This window comes from Pararge aegeria, chromosome 4, assembly GCF_905163445.1.
Source record: "Pararge aegeria chromosome 4, ilParAegt1.1, whole genome shotgun sequence".
NCBI classification, from domain to species: domain Eukaryota; kingdom Metazoa; phylum Arthropoda; class Insecta; order Lepidoptera; family Nymphalidae; genus Pararge; species Pararge aegeria.
This window is the reverse complement of record NC_053183.1, coordinates 13,325,764-13,338,217: the sequence shown is the minus strand read 5'-3', so window position 1 is coordinate 13,338,217 and position 12,454 is coordinate 13,325,764. Positions and strand designations below refer to the sequence as shown.

Sequence of the window (12,454 nt, the reverse complement as noted above, 5' to 3'; positions counted from 1 at the left end):
TTTTATAAAGTCAATGAGAGACAATTAATAAACTCAATTGAAGTGCGACCTTGATGGAATATGTCGGACGTTACATGCGATTATTTTTCTAGCTATTTGAAGCGAGAACATGCCATATTATCAATAGCCCCAAGGCACGGGCCTGCAACCGCGTACTTGACGAAAAGCGCTTGTGTCGTCTCTAAGACGCAGAGCACCTGTTAGTTTGTGACATTCGAGTTCAGTCTTCCTTTTAATTCGTTTTTTTGTGGGTTTTAGTTTTCGACTTTACCAAGAATTATCTGAGGAATCCAGCACATGCTGGTGAAGAACGGTTAAAGAAAATTGATAGTCGATCTCTCGATATGTAACCCAGTCTAGTAATGGCTGGAGACGGACTTGAACCATTATGTTATTACTATATTTAAACAAAGGTGCTCTTGTTACCAGTGGCGTGCATAGAGGGTATGCACACGGTATGCAGATGATATAAAATAAAGAAAATCTCCAGTACGAGTTATAAAAAACTTAAGGATAGGCATTGTAAGAGTTATAAAAAGCCCATCCTTAAGTATTTATAACTCGTACTGGGGATTTTCTTCATTTTATCTATCTATCCTATCATTTTATTTATGCCTATCTGCATACTCTGTGCATACCCTCTATTCACGCCACTGCTTGTTACTATATAGGTCTGTTACTGTATACTTCATAGCGAAAAATATACATGTTATTCTCGATTATTTGTCTTTATAAAAATATAGCATTTTTAATAAATCTCGAAAATCCAGCTAGCATAATATAATCTCGAAATATAACCGCATTCGCAGATAGCTTTATATAGCAGCGTCAAAAAAGATACAGTAGGTTTATATTTTTACTATATTTAAACAAAGATGCTCTTGCTACTATATAAGGTTGAATTAATTTATGTACTTCTTCATAGCGAAAAATATACATGTTATTCTCGATTATTTATCTTTACAAAAATTTTTAGTAATTCTCGAAAATCCAGCTAGCAAAATATAATCTCGAAATATAACCGCATTCGCAGATTGCTTTATATAGCGTCAAAAAGATACAGTAGGTAAACAGTCTCAAGTCTGGTACCGATGCAAATAACAGGTTTGTTAAACCCTTGAAAATACCCCGGTGACGTCACCGTCAGTTATATTTGTGACTGTCGTAAATTGTAGGTTGACTGCTCATGCCATCAAGTGATAATGAAATCGACCTTAGTAACGAGAGACGGCGATTTATATGAACCGGTGGCAACTTTCCCCGCAGCGTCGCGAGGCGATGACGACTATGCAGTTACGAAAGCTGCACCTGCTTATATGGAATAGCGTCGACGGTGGTTACTACGTCTACTATGATAGTGTTGCAGTATGATAATTAGCATTCGCATATTTCTTAGCATGCGAAATACGTATAAAAATTAAAGAATTGCCAAACAGGGTTAATGAACTTACCAGTGATCCAAAAGCCAAAGACTTGGTTTGCCCATTCAAAGTTACGATGCGAATGTAGGCATATTCACCGCTGCGGTGGTTCCGAAGATGTTTATGTGTAGTGGTTTAAGATTTAATTTAGTTTTATTTTGGTACATAGGTTATTGTAGGTTTTTTTTTATTATATATATATTGTATTGCCGAAAGACAATAACAAATACTAATAAGAAAATTTAAATAGAATTTAGCAAATAAAATATATGTGCGAAAATCTATAAATTCAATAAAATGTACCTACGTTCTGGCAAATCGCGGGTAAATAAAATTCGCGTGTTTCTAGGAATGCGTTTTTGACGCACTTTTAGCTAATATCAATGCAAGCACAATTAGCAGCAGAAGTCTGCTAATGAAATTAATATTAATTACAACTATTCACTACTATAAAGATAATTCTCAGAGCTCGGTTGCAGACTCATACACCGTAGTATAGGAAAGTTTTTAATAGCTTTTCTATTTATCGCCCTACTATCCGTTCCTATTAATAGTATCGACGATTATAAATAGCTGCAAAGTACATTCTAGTTATGTATTCTGAATACCGGATGACGGAATATAACTATGTACCTATAAGGTACGTAGAAGAACAATTTATTATAATATCTTGAGTAATTACAAACATTCATTATGCGTTAGCCATGGTATTGTTCGGTCTAATTATGGAATTTGCCGAAAACTAGACAAAAGCGACGAAATTCTACAAGATATCCGTGGCTAACAGAATATTATAAATGAAAGCTGTCTAATAAATGGACTGCGACGAAATCTTTATATTCAAGGCCGGTGTCGAGGTATACGAAGTCGATAATTAGTTAAACTATTTATGTTTGTCATTTTAATTAGTCAACGTTCAACTTTATGCCAATATTATAGAGCAGATAAGAAATTTCCATGATCTAAATAAAATTTGGTAATCTAAAACAAGTGCGAAAATTATTGTTTTATTTATTTTGGATTTTATAGCAGGCAACTACGAAAACTATAATAAATTCGCAAAAAACTAAAATGGTCGGCGTGTTAAAAAACTTCCATGTCTATGGAATCAGTGAAATAAATCTAATCATATTTTGTTACTAAGTGTTTCAAGTGTAAGTGAGTGACGATGAGTGGAAGTGAGCCAACTTTAACTGAATCGCCAGTGCCTCTGGCGCTAGCGCGGCTGCAGGGTAGGCCTGGCCGGATGCGCGTTCACCGCCCCAGTCTACCTCTCGCCAGTCTCCAAGAGGCCATCGACGAAACCCCTCGACGCTGCAGCGAGGAGCCCCCCGCGCCCGACACGGATGACGATGAACCCTTCGCCGATCCTGTGGTCGTTCACAAACCCTCCCCGTCCGCTTCTAACGGGCGAAGAGCCTCAGACGCTACATTCGCTGAACGATACAGGAAGCTGACCGAATTCGATGGTCCACCGCCTGACATGCCCCGGCGAGCCTCTCTAGCCGTACCCGTCGGAGCGGACGGCTTCGGACCTAGCGATAAAGGCCGCAGGCGATCCTGGGCGGCACGACTCCAACTGGAGCGTAAGAAAAGACGAAAGTCGGGTGGTGGTAATGACACCGACGAGGAGTGTGACCCAACGACTTATATACGCCAAAAGCGACCTTCCTGGTGGAACGTCTTCATGCCAGATAACATGCTGAAAAACAGGTATTGTCCAATGTCGAAGTTTCTTCTGTTGACGTGTGTATTGCAACTTTTAAACTCACTTTAATAAATAACTACTTATTACATTTAAGGCAGGTTATTTGATCGCTAGATAACCTTAGTGAGGAATAAATTAGATAGTTTTCGCTACAAAACCTGTTAGAGGTCAAATTTGTTCCTCATTTAAAGCTTATTTGATGATATAAAAAACCCGGCCCTTTAAAATGTACGATGAATGTCTTGCACAGTGATTAAATTCTTTATAAATGCTTAAGAAACATTTGTAGCCCGAATCGAGTTACTGGTTCTCACTGTAGGTATGTATTTATGTGTGTATGGGAATTAGAATGGAAATGTGTGAATGCAGCACCATGGCACTTGATTCCCTTGACCTCGCGCTTAGCTCTTGTTATAAACGTTTTAAAAACTATGTGCTGCTCTCAGGGTTAAAATTAAATGTTTACAACAACATGTCAGATGTTATAAAGTCTACAATGACGTTTAATATTGTATTAAATTAGTTATTTATTAGACAAGACAGGATTCTATCAAAAAGTAAATAGTTGCACACTATATTGTTATCATTGAGAAAAAACATTTACCCGCTTTATTACACGACCGACTTGGAAATTGTTATAAATAATACTGTTATAAGTGAAAAATTCCATGATTGGAGATATAAGAAAGCTGTATTTGTTTACTTACTGATAAATTTATGATTTTAGTTATCTTTTAGGACGCTATCTCGCAACGCAAGTGTCACATGGCGTCTGACGTTATCTTCGTTTTTGGGGCATAAATTAGATAAAGCAGCGCCAGTAGGTAATCTTCGTTGACCATAGTTTATCCGGTGTTTTATAATTAACGATAAATTAAATTGTAACACTCACAGTGTCGTGCTAAGGGCTATATTCTAATGAGGGAAGGCTGCGCTGGATAAAATTAATATTGGAGTCAAATTGGTTTCATCAAAAGTAGCACTTTTGTTGTAATAATAATGAATAATTATAATAAGACAGTCTAACTACCCTTTTTAATCTTCTTGACAACTGCAGCGTGGATTATCTCTTTGAAGGTTTTTTATTCTTCAATTCATATGATAAGACATGTATGACGTCATCTTCACCCCGTTGACCCCGCTGCAAAGTTACGATCGTACTTATTAAGTGAATCTCACAATAGGGTTTTTTTTTTCATTATAACTTAGTCCTTGACTGCAATCTCACCAAGATTGTATAGGGCTAACCTATTCGGGGTATAGCAGTAATATTAACCTTATAACAGTAACTAAGGAGCGTCCCACTGAAATTGTTATCGTAACTAGCTAAGGACCTTCCACTCATAAGACCTAGTTCTCATCACTTCGCCAAGGACGTCGACTATGATGAAATAGATTTAAAGATAAATAACGTAATGAGGTATTAAGCAAAATTAATTATGTGTTTCAAGTTTTTGAAGGGAATTTTCTGTTCCTTTTCCGCGAAACGGAACGGACACATCAAGGAGTTACTGACTTGAATGAAACTGTAATGTTATCTCTTTTAAATCGTGGAAATCCTTAAAAAACAACATATTTTGTCCAGCAAAGGACTTCTTGGTTGAAAATGTAGCAATAAATACTTAAGAAAAATCATATTTAATAATTACAGATACAATCTGTTCTCGAAGTTACCTAGGCATAACGTTTTCGTATGATAATGTTGCGACGACGATAATTGCATTCCTTACCAGTTTCAATAATCATTCGTCACCGACCGTTGGACAACGCCTGTAAAGATAAAAAAATTATATCATACAAATCACATAACTACTTTATGATCTCATTGTATAATCTGTCTGGGGCTTGTTGATAGTGTTAACAACATTCTGTACCTCCAAAATATTCGTCATAATTTTCCATAATCTCATTATTCTTAACTATTCATTCATCATAATATTTCATTATTGAAAGCGGGAATAATTAATCATAAACCATTAATTTTTGATAAAACATAAACGCTTCTCATTCTGAGTTGTGACCCATGTTCTCTAGTGGACCGGTCAATAATAAACAGCGCGTGGGTCTTCTCCCAAAATGAGAAGGGTTTAGGCCTTAGTCAACCACGCTGACCAAATGCGGATCGGTAGACTACAAACGCTTTTGGGAACATTATAAAGAACTTCTAGGCATGTAGGTTTCCTTATAATGTCTACCTTCACCGCTAAAGAAAGTGATTTTGTTTGCTTAAAACGAGAATACCTCTGAAAAGTTGACAAGGGATCGAACTCGGTTCCCCGGAAAGGAAAGCCGTAACTATAATCCACTAGGCTACTATCGCTTTATGATTTATTCATATCTGATGATCTAATATTTATAGCTTTACTAGCTGTTGCCCGCGACTTCGTCAGCGTTTGATTTTGTTTTTAAAGTATTCAGTATCGCTAAGCCTTAAATGATATATATAGTAGTATTTATATATATATATATATATAACATGTGACTGCCAATTAATTATAGCCAAATAATTTGCAATAAAATAAAATTGCGACTATAATTAAAGATCTAAGTTATCCTATCTCTTAAGTTGGACCAGACTACTCACAGTGTGCCAATTTAATTTAAAATCGGTTAAGCAGTTTAGGAGTCCATCGCGGACAAACATCGTGACAGGAGATTTATATATATTAAGATTAATAATAGCTTTTCTATACTAACTACTCGTGTAAAGGATAACACTTAAAAAACATAAGCTCTTCCCGGTTTATCTGTACCAATATTAAAAATGCGAATGTGAGTTTGTTACGTCTTCACGCCTCATTTTTAATCATCATAAAAAATATCCAAATTTAACCACGATTGGTGCAGTAGTCAAGCCAAATATCGGTAACAAACAAATAAAAAAACATACAGACACTCTTTCGCACTTATAATATTAGTACGGATTCTGTCAAGAGACGCATATACATGCGTATGACCATCTGGTACTAATAACAAGATTATTTATGTCATTAAACATTCGTAATTACATTTCATAAATTTATAATTATTTATATATTCTGAATAATAATTAATATAATGAATGAAATAATTGCTTCATTAATAGCGTTTCTACCATAACATCTAATCATATGAAGGAGTTGGACAGCATAAGGTCTGTTGAACCAGGTTTATCTGGTACTAGCTATTCCATGCGGTTTCACTTGTTTTTTAATTAAGTCGTAACGTTATATCTAATGTTATATTATTAGCCACGTGGATACCTTTCTCAGAGACGTAAACCTATCCTGTAAGTCCCGTTACGCAACATGCCGAGAACAAGAGTCTTTTTGTATTCTATGCTTATAAAATGACAAAAAAAATTGTGATTTAAATTTTCGACTTATTTGTTGCTTATTTGTAAAAGATATAACCATGGTATCTCTCATTCTTTAGATCGACCATAGGCAGGCACACAGTATTTACGTATTTTGAATCATTTACGTACCTAGGCACGCGGATAAAGCAACACGTTAGCGCGTTTAAATAATATTTTTGGCTAAAATCTTATTAATACTGAAATAAAATATGGACTATGTTGCTTCTAGACAAAAATTGCTGTTATATTGGTGTGTGTTATATATTACCTACAGCTTGAGGCTTTTGATATTGCATAACATACTTATTTATATCCTCTTGACTATTTGGCTAACATAGCATAGAATAACATATAGCGATGGTGTACCATACAACGCACATAAGCCTTAAAATATTACAAACTACCAACCAATAGAAAGGGTAAAAGTAAAACTATTTGACCCTGCTCGGTCTGCCTACAGGCCAGCTGAACATTGCAAAACGCACTAGATATCTAAACACTTTTACCGTCTGTACAGTTCCAAATTAATTATATTAAAATACGTTTTTAATTGAACCGCCTATAGTAGTTGGTATAAGTATATATACATTTAATTTGTTACACTTATTTTTTCAATGAAATTATCTCGCTTAACTAACTTTAGTTATAATAAATTATAGTCACAGCAGCTAAACTTCTTTGATCTAAATTAGTCTAAAGAATAAAAGTCCGACTTTTCTTTGTACTTATCTTATAACTTATTCTATGTATTATGCAGGTTCTTTATTATATAAACCTATTACCGGCCCATTACAGAGCACGGGTCTCCTCCAACAGTGAGAAGGGTTTAGGGCGTAGTCCATCACGCTGGCCAGTGGTTCAGTGGACTCCTCACGCTTTCGCACGCAACTCTCAGGCAAGCAAGTTTCGTCACAATGTGTTCCGTAAAATATCATTGAATATCATTGAATTTCCAACCGTCCAAGTTAAGCGCTTTGTGTACTAAACTCTTTGTCGGAGCATTCAAGATACAGTTTTTATCATCATTTAAAAAAGAATTATCATTAGTTTAACCCGTTTTTTATAGCTTAATAAAATAACAAAGCCTACATAATATATGCAGTTTATTTTATTTATTTTTTCTAAACTCAAAGTTTCCTTTCTCAAGAACTCTTCATCTTAAGTACTTAGGTATGCCTCCACTGCTGTGACTATTACTATATTATTTTCAAATCTCTGTTCTGAAAACCCCCTAAGTACTGAAGCGCAAAGCAGTATTATTTTAAAATAATAGCTTTCTATGACATACTTTGACGTAATAAGAATTAAGTGTTATAATTATTAAAACAAAAGCGTCAGCATTATTATAATAAAACTGCTTTTAGCATTATTAGTAACCCCCCCAGATAAATCTTCAGCATCGGAAATAGATAGGAATCACTAGGGACAAGGTCTGGTGAATATGGAGGACGCTCAATTATATCAAAGCCAGAATCTCGAATTAAAGCCATCGCAACACCGGACTTGTTAGCTGGTGCGTTATCTTGATGGAACAAGACAATCTTTGCAAGTCCCTTCACTCCATTTTTCAATAGTTAAATTAAGCTTTTTTTCTTTGTCCTGCATACCAGGGTGTGTGGCCTTGTGAGGATTATGTTATAAGCCAGGCGAAAAATATCCCAAGAATACACACAGTGTAACCATAAAAAAATAAAACTTATAAGAAATCAAGAACAGTTTGCGGTTCAGGTCAACAGGCTCTCCAGAAAATCAGTACAACCCTACATTTTCAATTTTATACTTATTTTATCGTATCATAGTTCGGTATACTAACGCAAGGCATAAACAGGCCGGTGGGACGTTTGCCTTCCATCGTTGAACTCAGCTACGTTAACACGACACAGTGTAAAGAAGGAATTTCTCTTTATTTCCTTAGCAAGGTTGTGGTACGGAAATTACATAAACCTTTATACGGAGGGACAGCTGCCCCACTCTGTCCGTACCTTCCTATGACTTCACATCTCATCATATTCATTACCTATCCCTTGACCAGCCTAAAGAGCAGAAACAGGTTGGAGATTATGCTTCTCCCAAGTAATAGAAAAGTTAAATTATTACAATTGAAGGCTGTGTACATCCTTAGTACTTAATATTATATATGCGAAAGTGTGTTTATTTGTCCTTCCTTCACGCTCTAACAAAGCAACTAATCAACTTGATTTTTGGTATAAAGTTAGTGTTCCCGGGGAAACAAACGATATTTGTGAACATCCTAGTAAGCTAGTTTTGTATAATGTATGTTTTATGTCAAAGGACTGAAGTGAAATTATTATTACCTCACGAATGTTTGAGGCGTACCGAATTGATCCGTGATCTTTAATATCAATATGTCATTCGCTGTTATTGTAAATGCTAGTTTTGTTCACGATTTCTTAGGATCAAAACGAACGGATCGTGTATCGCTTTTTAACATATTCATTTGTGAAATACTTTGACAAATATTTCCTATTCATACCATTTAATGGAAGGTACATACAGACAGACATAAGTCACGTTCGGGGAAGCATCGAGCTCATCTTATTATTTTCCTAACTATTAATTTTACATAATATCGTAATTAACTGCTGTACTACCTACGATAATGCAGTATGAGGTTTGTCAGCTTATTGAATCACGAGAAATTGATTTTGTTTAAATGTCGATATTCAATTTAAATCAAGTTAATAAATTAAGGTAGATTAAACTTTAATAACACCTTGACTGGTTTGATGTCGCAGATTTACGCACGCTTTTATCGTATTTTCGCACTCTTCATATGATTACGTTACCTATTTTCGCTTACGTCTAGCTCGAGTATAATATTAAGTAGCGTAAAAAATCTCATAAAGATGAATTGGTCGGGAGTGTTCTTAGCTATGTTTCACGAAAGTCGGTCCAGTAATTATCTGCTACAAAATGGCGGATTTTAAACACTTTTTCGCAACTCTCTCAATATGGTTATCAAACGAAACGGCTACAATAGTAAAATAGTATATATTTTAACAAAAACTAGGTACTAGGTAAACTAACTACTAAAAATATCCTGTACATTATTCTACTTAACTACTGATTAGTATAATAATGTACAGGATATTGAAAGTCGGGGTTTTTAATTTTTTTATTTCATATATTTCCTTTTTATTTTTTTGATTTATTTAACATATGTAAATACTAAACTTCAAATTATTTTATTTTTATATTATTGTAAGGCAGAGTAACACAGAACAGTCCATATATTTACTTAGCAAAAGAATGTTCTCTGACCATAAAGAATAAATCCGCAAGTTGCTAGTTATAAACCTCGTTAAACGCTACATCAACCAAATATGCAATTCGATCTATAATCGCTATGCATAGAGCATTCCGCGTTGGCCACCCACTTTTTGGAAAAGAAGAACATAATACAGGTCATGTCATAAAACATTTCATAGGTTTGAACATCAGACTTAGAAAACCTTTTTTTTGAAATTATTTTAGACTAGCTGTTGCCCGCGACTTCGTCCGCTTTTGTTTTTCGAAAGACATGTGCCTCACAAATGTGGCAGCACTTTATGTATTTAGTATAGCTAAGCCTGGTTTAAAATCGTCAAACACTTTCGTCCCCTCTCCCAAGAGAACTGAGCTTAATTTCGGGATAAATGCATTCTATATTACTTCTAATACCTTCAGAAATATGTGTAGAAAGTTTCGTGATTATGCTTCTAGGCTTTAAGTCTCGCTTGTTTACTTGCATGTTTTTTTTTAGTTATTGTGCAATAAAGTATATGCAAACAAACAATGAAATGTTAACAATTTCTCTACTAAAGTGTCTTGAAAGTAGTGTCATCATTTTTGTATTTACGTTGAAAATAATGGGCACTATTTTTCAGCATCGATATACTCGTATAAAAAGGAATACCATTTGACCGAGATTTTCTTCGAATTAGTCAGCATATACTCAAGGTCACAAACGTATCATAACGGCGTGACGTGTCCAAAATCCGCATAGACCTCCGCCCACTAAACCCACTTAGCAAGCAGTTCCGCAAATATAAAACCAAACGCAGTCCGAAGATTTATAGTATGTTTCTGTCGTAGGAGTAATTATGCGGAAGGTTCGCATCGATATCGTGGTTTTATGCTAAAGTATATACAGGTACAACGGTATCCGTAACACGTCATACGCCATGGGACAAAATCGTTTCATCATTCGTAACGTGGCCTCCAAAGTTTTGTTTCCGCAAACGTACATTCACCTTAGTTTTCTTTGTGCTGCAACTTGTGAATGGTTTTGCGTTTCTTGAAGTTCACCTTTTGGCTACGAATTAGATCGAAGTAATTTTAGTTATTTTATGGTCGAGTTCGTATTACGCTGAGTTCTGCTTCATCATCGCCACTCTTACCATGTAGAGAGTTCCAAAATCCATTGTCCGGGTCCGCTTGTTTCCAGCGACTCGCTGCCCACGCATCGCGCTGTCAATTATAAAACCGATTGCGTTACACTTATATAGTATCAATTGATTTTAAATAGGATTTCATTTAAATAAGGTAAAAATTATAACGTAAATATGTGGTTACTTTAAAATATCTTGCACTTTCATCTTGATTTTATTTTGTTTTGGAGGTTTGTTTTTGCGGTTTCATTACTGCTGACTGATAAAATCCAATATTTCCAAGACTATGGGTGTACTTTTAAAATGGTTCAAGCTGTTAGTTTTCTTTCAACATATACCTACCTGGTAGCAGATACCTGCTTATTTAAGTTAATGGTTAATCAAATTAAAACCAATGAATCTAATTACAGCTCAGTTACACTGATTCGTGTTAAATTAAATTAATATTGCAAATCCTGCGGTGATGCAACTGCGGTGTAATATATAACAACATTGAGGCAGTTCATGTTCGTGTTAGTAGATATTAAAATTATATTACCACCGTCCAATCTGGGAACCATGCCAAAATATTTACAGAAAGTAAATCTTTTCCATTGATGATTCACTCTAATCGTAAACATAACTCTAAAATAGTTGTTTACGCATCTAACGTAGCTTATTCTTTTGGCATTTTTTTTGAATTGGTATAAAGGATACCGATTCAAAGTAAGCTGCAATTTTTATTTTCTATGTCAAATCTATGTGAATAAATGGACAAGACAAGACTAAACGGCGGATAACACAACTTCTAAGTACTTGCACTCATTTTTTCAAATGCACTTTAAAAAAATGATGCACAATGCACATACACATAAGTTATTGGTGTTACGTTCAATATCACATCATTAACACTTCACATCATTATCACTTTGTCCAAAAAAGGTTTTATTACTGTTAAAGGTAGTTAAATACTGTATAAAAATTTGAATGGGACCTAATAAAGCCCTTTCGAATGAAAAACGCCAAGTAGGTAATGATTCGATTGACAGATGAATGATTCACATGCTTAAATAACAAACAAACGCTTGGAATTGTGGCAAGTGTAAAAATTATAGATACCATAACAGCTCCTAAGGTGTCATTTTGAATCCTTCCTTCGCTCTACACAAATAACGATCAAACAAAATGCTGGGATTTTTTTATAGAGGGTATTCCCAATGACTGAGACAAACCTCACACAGCGCACGCTTATTATTTAGGAAGCGTTATTGTACGATACTTCCTTGAAGCGCTGTTGCGAACACATATTTTTCATAAACATGTAAATTTTTCTACCTTGGTGCCGTCCAGGCGCTGGTTCCCCCCTCCCACCTAGATCCAGGGCTCTGTGTCACACATGTCTTAAATTGTATTTATATATGTATATCTGACTTGTATATTTGGCACATAGGTAAACAACGTTTTCGTCTAGCCTGGTTTGTTTGGGTGTCTTTAACAAGTCCGCTATTTTGACATTACAATGTTTTTCTACTTTTGGCTTACGGCCAGCATCTAGCTGCGACGTCGCCAGGCTCAGCCCACGTTACAACTAAATCTCTCATTGTACACCTAAGAACCT

General features: G+C 35.3%; 1 protein-coding gene across 11 annotated transcripts in view; it reads left to right on the top strand.

Annotated features, from left to right (window-relative positions):
• The window catches only part of LOC120637619 (TLD domain-containing protein 2), a 185,805-nt gene that overhangs the window by 82,863 nt on the left and 90,488 nt on the right, over positions 1–12,454 (top strand). For 6 of the 11 annotated variants that reach the window (XM_039909523.1, XM_039909513.1, XM_039909511.1 and 3 more), the window contains exon 2: positions 2,451–3,134. The exons of 4 other annotated variants lie outside the window; for them this stretch is intronic. In XM_039909523.1, the coding sequence (XP_039765457.1) occupies positions 2,590–3,134 (545 nt within the window). In that variant the 5' untranslated portion in view covers positions 2,451–2,589. The remainder of the gene's footprint in view (positions 1–2,450; positions 3,135–12,454) is intronic. One more of the 11 variants, XM_039909508.1, reaches the window with a different exon arrangement.